This window comes from Silurus aristotelis, assembly GCF_946808225.1.
Source record: "Silurus aristotelis genome assembly, chromosome: 12".
In the NCBI taxonomy this organism is placed as follows: domain Eukaryota; kingdom Metazoa; phylum Chordata; class Actinopteri; order Siluriformes; family Siluridae; genus Silurus; species Silurus aristotelis.
The window spans coordinates 11,044,888-11,062,940 of NC_139585.1; the positions used below are offsets into that span (position 1 = coordinate 11,044,888).

General features: G+C 39.2%; 1 protein-coding gene across 3 annotated transcripts; it reads left to right on the top strand.

The window, feature by feature from the left end:
- Positions 1-900: 900 nt before the first annotated feature.
- Positions 901-13,491, top strand: mbtd1 (mbt domain containing 1). Of its 3 annotated transcripts, XM_083556507.1 has the most exons (17): positions 901-1,213; positions 2,626-2,827; positions 2,953-3,086; positions 3,195-3,309; positions 3,420-3,502; positions 3,605-3,722; positions 3,822-3,956; positions 4,051-4,139; positions 4,313-4,547; positions 4,647-4,702; positions 4,823-4,927; positions 5,025-5,172; positions 5,274-5,356; positions 5,540-5,774; positions 6,994-7,065; positions 7,450-7,593; positions 10,301-13,491. In XM_083556507.1, the coding sequence occupies exons 1-17, from the start codon at positions 1,193-1,195 to the stop codon at positions 10,417-10,419; spliced, it is 2,094 nt and encodes a 697-aa protein (XP_083412633.1). In that variant the 5' UTR covers positions 901-1,192; the 3' UTR covers positions 10,420-13,491. The 3 variants fall into 3 exon arrangements, with proteins under 3 accessions (XP_083412633.1, XP_083412634.1, XP_083412635.1); XM_083556508.1 differs by lacking the exon at positions 7,450-7,593; XM_083556509.1 differs by lacking the exons at positions 7,450-7,593; positions 10,301-13,491 and having other exon boundaries at positions 6,866-7,065.
- Positions 13,492-18,053: the final 4,562 nt, after the last annotated feature.

Below are 18,053 nucleotides of genomic sequence, written 5' to 3' on the forward strand. Positions count from 1 at the left end.
CAATAGTGCAAAGTAATGGAGTGTGTTAGAGAATAAAGAAAAGAGTGCAGGCAGGGTGGAGTGCATTGGAAGAGTGATAGCAGGAGTGATTTGTGATAAAAGAGTATCTGCAAGAGTGAAAGGGAAAGTTTATAGGACTGTGGTGAGACCTGAGATGTTGTATGGTTTAGAGACAGTGGCATTGAGTAAAAGACAGGAGGTGGAGCTGGAGGTAGCAGAGCTGAAGATGACAAGGATGAAGGATGGACAAGATTAGAAACAAGTTCATTAGAGGGACAGCGGATGTAGGATGTTTTGGAGACAAAGCGAGGGAGGCCCGATTGAGATGGTTTGCAGAGAAGGGACATGGGGTATATCGGTAGGAGAATGCTGAGGCCGCCAGGAAGGAGGAACAGAGGAAGGCCAAGGAGGAAGTTCATGAATGTAGTAAGGAAGACATGCAGGTAGTTGGCAAAGAGGCAGATGTAGAGGACAGGGGGGTATGGAGACGGATGATCCGCTGTGGCTAACCCTAACGGGAGAAGCCGAAAGAAGAAGATAAGTTACCTGTGACATCACAGTGCACCGTTCTCCATCAAAAGCATAAAAGGACAGAACAGCAGCTAGCAGATGACAGCAAGAATCACATTACACAACATCAATCTCAAGCCCAGTAAAGTTTCAGTGTTCTGAATCCTGTAAAGTGTTTTTACTGACAGGCGAGTACAATTCCCTGATCACCAGATAGTGAAACTTCCTTACAATTGGTCCTTCAAACGATATAGTGAACCTTCCCAACAACTACTAATAGATATTATATATAATTAGTAGTAGTAGTATTAAATCTGTATATCTGAGACAGAGAATGGGGGTGGGGGTGTGTGTGTGAGAGTGTGTGTGAGAGAGAGAGAGAGAGAGAGAGAGAGAGAGAGAGTGTGTGTATCCTGATCCCTGCCTCCTCTGCAGTAAAAAATCGTTTACCTTATTTTGTTTGATCTGCTTGTGACGACATCACTTCCGGACCAATCGTGAAGAGGCACGAGGGCGCATGCGCACTTATTCAATGACAATTGTTGATAATCAGCTGGAGTTTATTTTTTATTTTTTTTCTTTTATTTTTTTAGCATTTGGTGAGCCCCTGAGCGCGAGCCCCGGCACTGGGGCCTGCTACACAGCGCACGAACGCTAGCGTTGAGTCTTACATGAAGGGCTAATGGAAGACGCCAGAGATTTGGTGAGAGAATTAAGATTCCACTTTGCTTCCTTGTTTCGCTTGTGAAATTAGCCTCCGCTAGCCTGCTAGCCAGCTCCATTACAACCCCCCTTTGTTTTGGTTGTCACTCTGCAGCATAGGCTAATGCTAGCCTGCTAGCTAGCTCAACCCGCCGAACGGCGATCTTTTACTCATGTAATGAATATCTTCTCGTCCTGACATTCATGCAGTGGACATTTCCATTGCGGTATTTTCTTTTTCTTCTTCTCCTTCATGGTGCGTTTTGGTCAGCCCGAGGCCCGTGCTGTAACTGGTCTGTGTAGTGTTTGAGCTAGCTCTCTGGCTAATTGGCTCCAATCCAACAATGTTCACAACAAACACAGGCGGCTGCTCAGTGCTCACAGAACCTGTTGCACGAAATCAGGACATTATGTTCCGTGCTTTAAATGCTGGGAGCGAGATCTGCTTTTTAAATAAATGCACTTTAGCTTGTTGGTGTAATTTGCTAAAGCTGGGACGCTCACAGGGGGCTGGTAGCTGAACCAGTTTACTGACTGAGTTGCAAACATCAGTGCTGAAGGAGTATTCTCCAGTACACTTCACTCTTCATCCATCACATCTGATTAGCATGCGATTACTTCTTCTCTCTAGATCTCATCCAGATCTCAGTTTTATCCAAAAAGAGTCTTTAAGTGGAGAAAAAAACCCCAGTCCAGTGATTACCTTACACTCGTGTACAGGGTTATTTAATTCACAAGTCACAGCTTCTTAAATAATATTTGCATTCAGGTTTATTCCAGAAATTCCATTCAAGTGATCACACAACTGGGCTTAAAAAATATATAAATTATTTTTTATATAAAAATATATAAACCGTGTATAACAGTATATCCTAGATTATCTTCTACAGTGGTATGCATTATATACATCTCATTTCTGGATTTTCTTTTTCCTTTTTTTGTTTCTAGATTGTAATTATTTATATACAGTATGCAGTATGTGTGTAAATAATAATAATAATAATAATAATAATAATAATACTTAGTGTACTTGCTTAACAGCTTCTGCACATTTCTACACTGCCCAAAGCTTTTATATTTATTTGTTGTACATATATTTACATATTTATCTGCACTTGTCCCTTTGCACAATGCTGCTATTTGCACTTCTGTCAGATTCCAAACTGCATTTTGTTTCTTTGTACCTGTACTATGCAATGACATTGAAGGCCTGCCTGTCTGTCTGTCTGCCTGTCTGTCTGTCTGCCTGTCTGTCTGTCTGTGCTGAATCCTTTTTGTAGAAATCATTAAGCTTGCTTGTTGACCTTCTAATCAGTATTTTTTATTTATTTTTGTGCTATTTCATTCATTGTAAGTGTACCTTCGTTTTTTTTCTGCCCAATTTACCAATTTAGCCGATCCTTGTTTTTGCAGGCTGAACGCACTTCTTCACGGTCAGAAAGGAAAAGAAGAGACTCGTTTGGAATGTTTGACGGGTATGAGAGCAGCGAGGAGTCCAGCAGCAGCTCCAGCACGGAGGACAGCGAGGATGAGGAGCGCAGTCTTCCTACTGGTCTGCCCATCATCAAGAACAATGGGCAGGTCTATACCTACCCAGATGGAAAAGCTGGCATGGGTTAGTGTTTGGTTTTATTGTGTTCAGTTAGTTCTTCGTCCAGGCTGCACTCGGATTGTGTGTAATGTGCCTGTGGATTGTATTAAGTGCCCATTTTCGTTCTTTTTGTTCGCTGTTCTTTAAAGCGACCTGTGAAATGTGTGGAATGGTCGGCGTCCGCGATGCTTTTTACTCCAAAACAAAGAGGTTCTGCAGCGTATCCTGCTCCAGAAGTTATTCCTCCAACTCGAAAAAAGCCAGCATATTGGCCAGACTTCAGGTATCTCATGCCTAAACAATTGTATCAAACAAATATGTTTTGTGAAAAATTGCATCTTTCACAGACATCGTATTTGTCTATTAATTGTGTTGTGTTCGTCTCACAAAGGGGAAACCACCAACAAAAAAAGCGAAGGTCTTACAGAAACAGCCACTCATGGCAAAATTGGCAGCTTATGCACAGTACCAATCGAATCAGCAGAGCCCAGCTAAATCAAAATCAGGTAAGGCCTACCATGATGCAAAGCATTAACAGCTAAGCCTTATTTTTTATTTAAAACAATGACTGAGACCTGTACATTTCATACCCTATGATGTGTTTCATTTCTGACAGCTGTTCCTGTTGAGGGCTTCGACTGGGGCCGATACGTTTGTAGCAATAACCTGATCGGAGCTCCAGTAAGCTGTTTCAAACATGTACGTATTGTTTAAAAGCCGATTCTCATTTCTGATGACTCAAAAAATTCATTAAAATCCAATGGATGTCCTCAACACCTGCTTGTGTACACTGTTTTCCAGGTCCTCATGTGTTCATTCTGGGGAGATATTACAGAGGGTGTGAGGGTCGAGGTTCTCAATTCTGACACAAACCTCTCCACCAAAGTTTACTGGATAGCAGGGATTGTTAAATTGGCAGGTGAAGACAGATTCCACCTTTTTTTTTCTTCTCTAAATTGCTTGGTGTGTCCTTATAGTGGCAGAAATTTAAAATTTTCATTCCGTTTTTTTTCCCCAGGTTTTAAAGCACTTCTCCGATACGAGGGATTTGATAACAACTCAAGCCACGACTTCTGGTGTAATCTGTGCGTCCCAGATATCCATCCTGTCGGATGGTGTGCCTCGAATGGTAAACCCCTGGTACCTCCAAAATGTAAGTAATAACTAGCTATGATAAAACACGTAGTATAAATTTCCTGGCAAAAAGTGATTTATTTTACTTTTTTTTTTTTTTTTAATCTTTGTAGCAATCCAGCATAAGTGCTCGAACTGGAAAGTGTTTCTCGTGAAACGACTGACCGGGGTGAAAACGCTGCCATCCGATTTTGCTAAAAGGGTAAGAGTGTTTTTTTTACCAGAAGAATAATACATATGCTACAGCTGTGGAAGGTGGAGATTAATTTAAACTTGAACATTGTAAAAGTGCACTAAAGTTGTTGTGGTGAATTCTGGTGGATATTTTGTTGTTTTTATGCAACATGCAGTCATTTTTTCTTTTGTAATTACTAGGTGATGGAGAGCATGCAATACCCATTTAAGAAGCTAATGCGTGTAGAGGTGGTAGATAAAACTCACCTGTGCCGGACACGTGTAGCTCTGGTGGAGCAGGTGATCGGTGGCCGACTGCGACTCGTCTACGAAGAGAGCCAGGATGGGTCAGACGACTTCTGGTGTCACATGTACAGCCCACTCATCCATTCCATTGGCTGGTCGAGGAGCATCGGGCACCGCTTTAAAAGATCTGGTCAGTTCATTATTGATTTTAGCAGTCACTGGGCAGTTTAAACACTACATGATAAATGCTTTTGTTACATTATTATAATATATTGTTTACCATCTGTAGAAGTGACAAAGAAAATTGAGGGTTTGATGGATGCCCCATCACAGCTATTTATAAAGGTAATTTTCTAACATTTATAAAAAGCAATAGCCAACATGCAGGAGTGGATTTATTATTTTTTCTGAATGTTATTATTTTTTAAATCTGATATTTGTATTAATTTCTCACCCTCCTATCAGGTGAGGGATGTAGACCAGAGTGGCGAGTGGTTTAAAGATGGCATGAAGCTGGAAGCAATAGACCCTCTCAATCTCTCAGCTATATGTGTCGCTACTGTAAGAAAGGTAATGACACACAGCCCAAGCTGAGTCTTGCATAAACCAGGGGTTTATAAATGTTAATTGCTCCATTTATTTATTTTTCTCTGTCTTCCTCTCGTAGGTGTTGGCAGATGGGTACCTCATGATTGGCATCGATGGCTCAGAAGCAGCAGATGGCTCCGATTGGTTCTGCTACCACTCCACCTCTCCCTCCATTTTTCCAGTGGGCTTTTGTGAAATAAACAACATTGAGCTCACGCCGCCAAGAGGTAAAAATTATAATATTTTTTTAAGTATTAATGTTGGCTGCTTTCTACCACAAATTATCGCTTTGTATTATTGCGCTTGTAAATCTTGACCTGATCCACAGGGTACAACAAACTGCCATTCAAATGGTTTGACTACCTCAGAGAAACAGGTTCAATAGCAGCCCCTGTGAAGCTCTTTAACAAAGTAAGTTTGTATGAAGAACAAGAGAAAACAATGCAAGTAATAAACTAATACTTATCTTTTTTTTATGTTTACAAATTGTAATTTTTTCTATAGAGGATTGCAGATGAAGCGCCGAACACTTTCGATCATTTTTTTTTTTTCTGGAACGCATTTCTTATCAATTACTTAATGTGGCATTTTCAGGAGGTCCCGAATCATGGCTTCCGTGAAGGCATGAAGCTGGAAGCAGTGGACCTGATGGAGCCACGTCTGGTGTGTGTAGCCACAGTAACCAGGATCGTCCACAGACTCCTCCGCATTCATTTTGATGGCTGGGAGGATGAGTATGATCAGTGGGTGGACTGCGAGTCTCCAGATCTTTACCCTGTGGGCTGGTGTCAAGTCACCGGCTACCAACTCCAACCCCCTGCCGCACAGAGTGAGTGAACATTACACAACAAGTGAGCTACATTCACTTAATTGGCGTAACATATCCCAATCAGGCACACATTTATGACCACTGATCAGGCAGAACATTATGACCACCTGCCTAGTATTGTGTTGGTCCTCCTTTTGCTGCCGAAACATTCCTGACCCACATTAACAGCATTAACTTCATTCATTCACTCATTTTCTCCCGCTTATCCGTAATTCGGGTCGCGGGGGCAGCAGTCTAAGCAGACCCCCGCCTTCGACTGCTGCCCAATCCTCACAGCACCGTCCCTTACGGTCCCTTCTGCAGGTGGTGAGCCCACGGGAAGCAGCATTAACTTCTTCAGCAATTTGAACTACAGGAGCTCGTCTGTCAGCCTTCGCTCCCCACATGCATCAATGAACCTCGTCCCCCATAACCCTGTCTCCAGTTCACCACTGCTCCTTCCTTGGACCACTTTTAAAAGACACTGACCACTGCAGACCGGGAACATCCCACAAGAGCTGCAGTTTTGGAGATGCTCTGACTCTGTCTAGCTATCACAATTTGGCCCTTGTCAAACTCAAATCCTTACACTTGCCCATTTTTCCTGCTTTTAACATGTCAACTTTGAGGATATAATGTTCACTTGCTGTCTTAATGTATCCCACCCACTAACAGGTGCCATGTTGAAGAGATAATCAGTGTTCTTCACTTCACCGCTCATATGATATAATATTCCACTGATGGAGCATGTAGACCATATGAAGCCAATCAGAGCTGTGGTGGCATTCTAAAAACTTTAGGAAACCAAAAACCCATAAGTATTCAGCAAGAAACGGTTAAGATAAAAAAAAATTTTTTTTAAACAAATAATTTAAGGTATTAAATAATTATTTAAAGGTATATAATATTTTATATTCTATTATAATATAGTTATAATATAATTTAATCCCGTGTTGTCTGTAGTCAATGAGTAGATTTGTGATTTTGCTACACACATTTCTGACAGTTTTTTTTTATTTATTTATTTTTATCTGCTCTGCATAAGATTGCTTAACACACAAAGTGATCAGATCCGCTAGATAAACTGAATGTATTCACTTCACTTCACTTAGATCGACAGACTGTGATAGTAAGACAACATCCTTATACAGTCAATAAACGGATCAGTTAGTCAATGAAAATAAAACTTAAACGTATAGCTATCAAACTGTAATAAGATTTATTTTGTTTTTAACTTCAGCCACGAGGGACGCGCCGCCGAATGTGACGAAGCAGAAAAAGAAAACTCCACAGTACAAAGGACAAAAGAAAAGTAAGGCACTTCTTCATTTTCAGGCAACTTTTTTTCTACTTCTTCCTACTTCCCCTTTCTGTTCAGTGTGTGCGAGGGCAAAAGCTTGTCCATCAGGACGTCCTCCTGCTTTGCTCTTGGTCTCACTTGGCTGCGTGTTGAGAGATGGTGGCGCTAATTCAGTGGTAAGGGATGCTAAGGAAAGTTCTGGGATGTGGGAGAGGATAATGGGTGAAAAAGGGGCCGGTTTGTCGTTCGGTTTGGTGCTCTGAGAACCGAATGAAACGCAGGTAAAGTCATTTGTCATCAGGGAAGGAAAGTGAAACACGGTGGTTGTGAGAAGTGGAACTCTGCAGCATGGCTAATGCAGTAACGTGGGTAACTCCAGTGTGGCTTGGTGTTTAGAGAGGAAGATTCCAGTTGGGAGGAGGCCACTCGGGTTTGGCGGGTCTCTGAGGAGGAGCAGTTTCTCAGGCGATGAAGAGCAGACTCCTTCCCTTTACCTTCCCCACCCACCTGGTGTGGAGCGCGATCGCTCACTCAACTCAGGTAATTTCATTCTTAATCCCTCGGACCGGCGCTCCTGCTGGTTTCTCCAAAACGACGTGGCAGGACATAAAACAAAAAAGTACAGGCAAAGCTGTTAGAGTGCAAACTGTTTATGCAACATGGGTTGCGTGTCATTAAAACGCCTGCTATGTACAGTGGGAAGTGTTTTATTTCACAATGCAGGAACTTTCCCTCAAATACCGCCTGAGGAAAGTGGCGTCTCGTCATCTGTTCTGTAGAGCATCTCATTAGAACCTCAGCTTATAAACGTAAGAATTGTGAATATGGTCCAGGATTCAGTTGTGAAAGTTTCAGGTTGCACCTGCGTGTGTAAACCTGATAATAACACAATTTTCTTAGGTAGCGATTCCACATGTAGGGGTGTTTAGAAGGGAAGCGTGCTTCAGAAGTTTGCTTCATGAGCAGGGAAATGTGCAACTAAAAAGCTGTCTTGCACACACCTCGACCTAATCTACAGACCTAAAGAGGAATTAAACCTTGTTTTCTCAATACTCACTCGAAATTTTACAGAAAAAAAAAATTACAGAACAGTAAATAAAAGTATAGGGCCATTTGTTAAGTTTTATTCCAGAACTCATCACTGTAATCATTATTACAACACTTTTACTGATTCCGTTTCAGTCATGTCACAGATATGGTCATTGCATAATCATGGCTCAAATTAGTTAGTAGAACACGCTGCACCTTCAGCTAAACTGGAAGTAGAATATTGGAATCGGAATATGCTCAGTGGTTAAGGTGTTGGACTTCTGATCAGAATGGGTGTGGGTTCAAATCCCAAAATAATCTGGGAGGCATTGCTGGGTATCTGGCAAATGCCATAAATGAAACTTCAATTAAAGTTCATTTGTTTATTTGACTTTAAGAGTAGCTGTCAAAAAAAAAACAGCTTTACAGAAATCGGTTTAGGTTGAGGAGCAGCAAACCAGAGGAGGAAGTACTTTTATGTTAGAGAAAAACCCCCAATCAAAGCAGGGCACATTCCCATCAGGGAGATGCTGCTTTCTGAGCACATACAGGAACCCTGGCGTTACTGGTTAAACTAGTTTAGCATGCGCCCTCTTAAGCAGGAAGCTTGTAAGTACAATTAATCAGATGTAATGTAAACACGTGTTTAGTATGACATGAATATGACTGAATGTTTTCTTGTGTAGTTGTTTTACTAGTAGTAAAAAAACCTTCCTAAAAGTTTTTATGGTACGATGCATCACTACAAAATTATTTTATTTATATGGGATTTCCTGCTGAATTTGCACGTAACCATGGCAACCTACAAAAAAGTTTTTTATAAAAAAAAAAAAAGAAAAACAGCCAGTCTGGGATTTTCATTATAAATTACTTTATCCCAAAAAGGTTGTCCAAATTATTTCCCATGCTGTTTGTACATACACTATACATGTAGAGATTTGATTTTTGAAATGCCTGATTATCTCTTTAACTGCATACAGCCATTATTGTCAAAATAACTGGCAATAAAAGTGAGTACACCCTAAGTGATTACAACTGTATGTCGTTTAAATATGCAAAGTCACACGTCGTTTACATCATGTTCATGTATTTGTCTGTTTGACAGGACCATACAAATTTGTGTATCTTGTATAAGAGCAGTTCAAATGAGGTGCTTTGAGTACAATTCTATTATACTGACCACTGGATGTTCAACATGGCACCTCATGGCAAAGAACTCTGTGAGGATTTGAGAACTAGAATTGTTGCTCTCCACAAAGATGCCAAGGCTGTACACATGCCAAGGCTCTACCCTTAAACTGAGTTACAGTACAGTGCACAGGGTCATACAGAGGTTTTCCAAGACGGGTTCCTCTCAGAACAGGCCTCGCAAGGGTCCATCAAAGACGTTGAGTCCTCGTGCTGTGCGCCAGGTGCAGAAGCTGCTTCAAAAAACGGACGCATGAGTGCTACCAACATTGCTTTAGAGGTTGCAGAAGCGAAAGTTCACTTGTCAGTGCTCGGACGAAACGCCGCACACTGCAACAAGTCGGTTTGCATGGCCGTCATGCCATGTTTTAAGGGAAACATGGCTTCCAACATGTACTGTGACATTCTGAAGCAGGACATGATTTCCTCCTTTCAGAAGCAGGGCCAAACCACAGTTTTCCAACATAATAACGACCCCAAACATAACAGCAAGAATACAACTGCCTTGCCAAGGAAGCTGAAGGTGAAGGTGATGTAGTGGTCAAGTATGAAAAGAAAAGGACCTGGTCTCCACACCTGAACCCTATTGTGGTTCCATGTGTCTAACATCCAGCAGCTCTGTGATGATATTATGTGGAAGAGGATCCCAGCAATAACCTGTGCAGCTCTGGTGAATTCCATGCCCAAGAGGATTAAGGCAGTGCTGGATAACAATGTTGTGCTCACCCAAAATATTGACACTTGGAACATGGTATTGACATGTTCACTCAGGGTGTACTCACTTTTGTTGACAGTTATTTATACATTAAAGGGTGTATGCGGAGTTATTTTTAGAGGACAGTAAATCTGTACTGCAAAACAAGCTCCACATTGACTACTCTAAAATATATCCAAGTTTCATTTTTATAGTATTGTCCCTTGAGAAGATATTAATGCATTTATTTTTTTTTTAATAAGGTTTTGAGGTTTAGGAGTTCTAACGCCAGTGTATAGTAACAGGAATTGTGCTTTTGTTTGTGTTTTGCTGCAGAGGCCACACTGCAGATTAAGGAGGAGACTCCAGAGGTGGACGAGTTTACCTTCTCCCAGGGCACATCAGACCAAGAAAGCAACGGCTCGGGCAGTTACTACATTAAACAGGAGCCGTGAGCGCCGGCCCTGCTGGAGCCTTACCTCACTGCCAACAGCACTGGAACATCCCGTTAAGAGTGACACACTCTCTCTCTCTCTCTCTCTCTCTCTCTCTCTCTCTCTCTCTCTCACTCTCTCACTCACACACAGACACACACACTCTCTCTCACACACACAACCACATGGCCTGGGAGAACAGGGTGGACCTCACTTCCTCTTGCACGCCAGGTCCTTTTCTTTTCAGGTAAGAAAAGCTGATGAAGAGACTATTCATAGTTCTGCGACAGAGAGAGACGTAACGGGGATTTTCTTTGAAAAAAGGGGATTTTTTTCCTGACTTTTGTTTGATCAGTTTGCCAGATGGACTTTTTCCTCAGTGATCATTGTACTTGAAGTTTTTCGTAGCTGTATTTTTCTTTTTCTTTTTTTTTTCTCTAACTTTTCAGTAAAATTTTTTTTTGGTTGTTTTTTTTTTCTTTCCAAGACCATGTGTCTCATGCGCTGATTTATTTCAAAAGCCCTTTTATTTGGATGGGTGTGGATTTTGTAAGAGCAGTAAAAATCTATATTATTAAAGTATATCCATATATGTATGACATATTAACGAAATAGTAGAGTAGTGGAGTAAGGGTTAATATTCTATTGGTCATAATCCTTCCTGGTAAGAAGAGGTATAGCTTAATGGGAAAAAAAAAAACACTGTCACATTTTGCACTACAGGGATGTAAAATTAAATGTATATCAGCCTGTGAAAATGTTGAAGTTACAGCTTTATTGTATTAAAAAGACGACAAATGTACAATATGTATAGTGGCTGACAAGTCGACCATTCAGAGAGGGGATATTTGCTCTAATCAGCATTACAATATGCAAGAACATTTATTTGATATGAAGCCAGTGTTGATTTTCTCTTAATCTCGTCTGTGGAGCCATTTTTCTATACTGGTTTTAAGTATTTTATGAGCCACCGAATAAAAAAACAAAAGAACACGACTAGCCACTCAACACTACTTTTGCCATGATCTTAAGAGACTTTTCCCCCCCCCACGTGACATCCGAGTTAATCCCTGAACGCCACGACAGTTTACCAGCATCTCTGCTTTTGTACTGAACCAATGAGTGATTAAGCCTCTATCTCCCGAGAGCAATCGTCCATCCGATGCGTTCAAGATTCGAACATTCATTCCAGAATAACAAAATATTTTTTTCGTACTACCTCTTTACAAAATGAGTTTGAAATCTACATCGGCTAAGGGTTCACGTGTAATCGCGCCGCTTTCGTTTGGTTCTCTAACCATCTTCCTGCAATAGTTAGTTTTCACTTACCATTGGAAGGACTATAATTCACCGTATGCAAAATGAGTTTATAAATTCACATGCACCATATATTATACTTTACAACGTACCAAACATTTATATTTGTTACATATTGTGATATTGAGAGTCCTTAAAAATTGAAGATATGCAATAATACAGTAGTGTTGTTTTACAATGTCTTATTCTTTAGAAATAATAAAAAAGACAAAAAACAAGAAAAATATCAGAACACATCAATATATACTTACATTCTATCAACCTAAAATCAGATACTCTTACAATATGTTGTAAAACTGTGATGATTTTGTAGAAGCTAGACCTTTCCTTGTATGGGCTATGTTGAGTGTTCTATACAAAAAACTAAAAGAAAACCTACAAAAAAAAAGATTAAATAAGCGATATTGTTTGCATAGTGATTTATATAATTCTTCTATAATTATAATCTCTATCAGTACCAGTGAGGCTGTTGGTGAATTTCTCAGGAAATCTTGTATTTCATTGGCTTTTTTTTTTTAGTTTTTGTTTTTGTTTTATACTCCATAATTTCCTCATTGAATTCAGTCCAGCTTCCATATCGATGTGAACATTTTCTTGCATTTACTTTCATGTACAGTACCTCATAGAGTAATACAGACTCGGAAGCCAAAATTTCGAAAGCCCCGTCACTCAGACTCGGTCCCTCAGAAGCCACTGCACTGTGGCGATTTTTGTGTTCGTGCACCTGATGAGGCTCGTGAAGGCTGCGGATCAGGTGCGAGTCGGGGGGTTGGGGGACGGACGGACATTAAAACCAGGCAGTAGTCTGGCTTCTTATAGGTGACTCATATGGACCCCATTCCACTGTTGTTTTGTCCCCTCCACTCCTCCTCCGCCTCCTCCGCCTCCCTGTGCCGGTTTCAAGAAATTTACTGAGCTCCATGTTGATCATTTTTTTTGGTGTGTATTTGTTTAAGACTATATGACATCTGTTGAAGCAATAACGCTGTGCTGCAATGTTTGTCATATTGTGTTGTGTTTGGTTTTGTTTCTGCATCAGTGCTTGCTTTGTACAGTTGTGAACATTTTTTCTTTGCTTTACTTCCATTCGACTGTTCACTTGTGGTCTTCTTAAAGCAGTCTCAGTTTTCTATATAGGCTATTCCTCAAAATCATAGCATCAGGATTACGGTCAACACTGGTTTGATGTCAGCTCATGTTAATATTGATTTTAATCTTTTTTTTTTTTTTATTGTTATAATGATTACTTTAGATTTTTGACCAAATTCACCTAATTGTCTGCATCTATTAACGACATGACTGTTTCAAGGCATGAGATTTTTGCTGCTACCCTCAAATCAATCGTAACACACCCTAACGCACAACTTCACCTTTAAAAGCTTGGTTTTTCTTTTTCTTTTTTTTTTTTCTCGACAGCAAATGTGATGCCTTATCCTGTTCAATATAAGAAACGTTAAAAAAAAATGTTTCTATGAAAAATAAAATGAAATTAAAGGGGTAACAATGTGCAGTAGATTGATAATCATCAGTGCATGCAGCAAAGTGAGAATCCGAGAAGACCGTCGCTGTTCCGGTCTCCAGTACTAACACGGGTTTTTGTGATATTTTTCCCTGTCCTTAGTAATGACATCATGGTGCTATATATTTGATAACTCATTCGCTTGATCTATGAGAGGAAATCAAGTCTGTAATTTTAGGGTGGAGACTAAACATTAAAAAAGTGAAATCTTTAAAAAACAAAAAAAACAAAAAAAAAAACCTGAAAAAAAACAAAAAGATTTAAAAATCTGTATTTTGGATACAAGTAGCTGAATTATTTGTAATAATAAAAAACTGAACTAACATTAGCCCTCATGGTACATTAGAGGTGAGGGTTTGGGGTTTTGTAACTTTTTTTCATAGTCTGTACATGTTCTTTCTTTTTTTGTTTGTTTCCTATGATCCTTTGTTCTGTGATTATAGGATTTGATAGCTTCTAATGTATATAGTTTAAATGTGTGTGTATGGGGGGGGGGGGGGGGGTCTCTTGTTGGTTGAGAACATGTTAATTTGTTTACAAGCATTGCAAACTGTTTCCGCATGGCTGTGAAAATGTATCTGTTGATTTTTGACAAAAAAAAAAAAAAAATTTTACACTGAATTAAAGGATGCTTTTAAAAAAAATATATTCCAAGTCTGTTATTAAACTTTCTTTCCACTTCTCCCATTAGGGGTCGCCACAGCGGATCATCCATATTCATAATCCGCGTGTTTGATGTGGCACATGTTTTTACGCTGGATGCCCTTCCTAACGCAACCCTCCCCGTTTATCCGGGCTTGGGACCGGCACTGAGAGTGCACTGGCTTGTGCAACCCTAATGGCTGGGGTTGGTTCCCTGACCGGGGATCGAACCCGGGCCGCAAGTCTGTTATTAAGATCTGCAAAATACAGATAAATGTGGGAGGCATGTCGGATCCAGGAGTGTAGTAAAGGACCATGAAATGTATGCATTTGGACTGTAATTAATATATCCAGCTACAGTGGCTTAAAGCTGCAATTTCCATGAACAGTCCTGCCTTCAAGTGAACAGTTGATGAACTTCAACAATGCTGGAATTATAATTAGGTGATGACCAGTTCCCTTCTGGAGTCTAGTTCCTCTCAAGGTTTCTTCTTCATACGTTCTTAGAGAGTTTTTCCTTGACCCTATCACCACTGGCTCACTCATTAGGGATAAACTTATAGTGACTAATTTATAGTTATCTATTAATTTCTGTGAATCTGCTTTGAGACCGTGTGCATTGTTAAAAGTGCTTTACATATTGAATTGAATTGAATTGAATAGTGACTACAATAGCAAATTCCAAAATGACAGTCTGAAGCTTTTCAATGGTTTTCAAAAACATCACTGGCCAGACAGTATTTAAGAATGAAAACTTGTTCCTGAGACTTCCCTATGAATCTGTTTGCTCGTATTATTTTAGCTGTAAGTGAACTGTTTTTGGGAAAAACCAGGAAATTTACATGTACACTGTTCCTTTATATAAACAGTTAAAATCATGGTTTATAATATTATAAAAAACTATATTCTAATATAATTATTCACCTACTCAGCAACTGTTTTTGGCCACATTAAACAGCACTGACTCTTCCTGTAAAAAGCTGTGTGTAAGTCATCAAACAACAGCTTAAACAATCTGAAGGGAAATGTCCCATACTAAGGTACAGTACTTTGTTTCATTCTTGCCAATTTGCTCAGCAGATGAGGTGGCAAAAGTACACACATCCTTCACCCAAGTAGAAGTACAGCTACTTGTGTTTTAAAAGACTGGTAAAAGTTGAAGTACTGACCACTTTTTACTGAAGGTTTGGGTTCTGACATGTACTTAAGTAAAAAGTAGCCATTACTACTACCTGTTTTAGTGTCACGCTGGTAACTGGACCTCACGTCATATTAATATTAGGGCTGTCAGTCGATTAAAATATTGAATGGCAAATTATTCGCATATTACATCTGTTCACATTTCTATCTGTTCTAAATGTACCTTGAATAAATACTTTTCACGTTTTTAATACTCTAATCAACATGGGCATGGACACATTAATGCTTTATGCAAATGTATGTTTATTTTTAGTGAAATCAAACTCAACATAGAGCATGAAGACTCTATACATAAATATTTCTGCAAATGTTTTAAAGTAATTATGGTGTTTTAAATTACCTAAATTATCAGGACACCAAACGTATAACTTTTGCTATGTTTCCACACGGACAGTTAATGAGGTGAGATACTGTACTTCTTCTAACTTTCATACGGATTACATAATTACAGAATAACTGTTTTCAATGTGAACTGGTTTATATAATACTTTGAGAAGGTGTGTCCAAACTTTTGGTCTGTACTGTGTATATATATATATTTATATATATATATATATATATATATATATATATATATATATATATATATATATATATATATATATATATATATATATATATATATATATATACAGTACAGACCAAAAGTTTGGACACACCTTCTCATTCAAAGAGTTTTCTTTATTTTCATGACTATGAAAATTGTAGAGTCACACTGAAGGCATCAAGGGCTATTTGACCAAGAAGGAGAGTGATGGGGTGCTGCGCCAGATGACCTGGCCTCCACAGTCACCGGACCTGAACCCAATCGAGATGGTTTAGGGGTGAGCTGGACCGCAGAGTGAAGGCAAAATGGCCAACAAGTGCCAAGCATCTCTCGGGGAACTCCTTCAAGACTGTTGGAAGACCATTTCAGGTGACTACCTCTTGAAGCTCATCAAGAGAATGCCAAGAGTGTGCAAAGCAGTAATCAAAGCAAAAGGTGGCTACTTTAAAGAACCTAGAATATTACATATTTCAGTTGTTTCACACTTTTTTGTTATGTATATAATTCCATATATAATTCCACGTGTTCATTCATAGTTTTGATGCCTTCAGTGTGAATCTACAATTTTCATAGTCATGAAAATAAAGAAAACTCTTTAAATGAGAAGGTATGATGTGTATAATAATAATAATAGTGTATAATGTCTGCGAGGGGAAAAATCACTGAGATTCAGGTTTTTTTATTTGTGTTTGTGTAAATAATGTAGATAGAGACAACAGAGAGCGCCCCCCGTCTGTTTTCTTTATTTTACAAAAGCGTTTTGTTAATATGAGTGTATACAAATAAAGGTAATCTCTGTACAGATTCGAATGATGTATTGCTCTTATCTGTTCGACCAAAAAGACTGTAATTTAAGTTTGTTTCGGGATTATGAGGAACAAAAAACGCCACAAAACGCGCTGGTGCGTCTGTCGACCCCAGAGGGTTAATTGTGCGCATCATGGCGGATTCTGGTGCAGATGTGAGACTTCGCGCATCAGTAAAACAAATGTGTAGCGATTAAAATGTATTTTACGGTGGAGTTTATATATATTTGTTATACCCGAGTAAAGAAAGGACGTCGTGAAAAAACGTGTGTTGCGCTGAAGGTTTATTATTTCGCCTCTTTTATATGTATTTATATTTGGAATAAATAGAAATGGTCAAACAGAAATGCGCGCTGCATTTTTTTTCTCGCGTTAAAAAAACGAGTGCCGTTAAAACTCATTTGCGTTAACGCGATCATTTTGACAGCCTTAATGAATATATCGATACAATAGAATTTTGTTTCCTAATAAATGTATCCAGGCTGAACATCCACCATATAGAACACAAGCAGAGAAAAGATGATGATCAGGTGATCAGGAATTTCTCTGTTCTCACTCATGTTCACATCACTGACTCGTACCAGTGACAACTGGATCCCACTTAATGTTGAGTTTGAACGCTGGACCTCCTTTAGTGTTTAAGGGCTCTGGCATGGAGAAGCTGGTGTTGGATCTGTGATAATCTGACAGACTGAGCTATTTTATGAGTTGCTCAGTAGCTCCTAGTTTTATAACCACAATGACTGTATAGGACTGTAGAAAGAACATTACTCATAATCTTACACTCCAGTGCTCACGTTAGTTCTCACTCTCCAGTGTTCTGTATTGTTTAAAGACTATAATCACACTCTTAAAGTCACCCAAATGAGGATGGATTCCCCCTTTGAGTCTGGTTCCTCTCAAGGTTTCTTCCTCATGACATCTAAGGGAGTTTTTTCTTGCCACAGTCACCACGGCTGCTCATCAGAGATAAATACACATCATTCACCTTAACTGTTAAATTCTGTAAAGCTGCTTTGAGACAATGTCTGTTGTGGAAAGCGCAATAGAAATAAACTTGACTTGACTCCCTCTGTCTCATCCACGTTAACCCCATATTTCTTGTTGCCTTTTGCCTGCACATTATTAGCTTCAGAACTAGTCTACATCTGTGGTGTGTGAGAGCCAGGAAATGATGCACCAGTGGTAGATTGAAAACCCCCACAATGACAGGAAATAGGCTGATGGGCTGAAAACTGCAAGCAATGAGAAGAAAATATATTGATCATGTCACCAAATAGATTTATACTAAAAAGTCTGTTTAAAAAATGTAAGAAGTAGAAAGTACAGATATTTGTGTAAAAAATGTAATGAGTAAAAGTAAAAAGTTGTTCAAAAAATTAATAGTGAACTGAAGTACTGATACCAGTAAAATCTACTTAAGTACAATAACAAAGTATTTGTACTTCATTACTTCCCACCTCTGATTACTAGTAATGTGCTGTTAAAAAAAATCTTTGCCATATTGGGCAAGAAATGTATAATCTTTCTGACAATTGCACAAATGCATTCAGTACTTTTTGTATGAAGATACATCATGTCTGTGCCTGATTGAAGAAATCAGTAATCTGTTGTGAAATTCAGC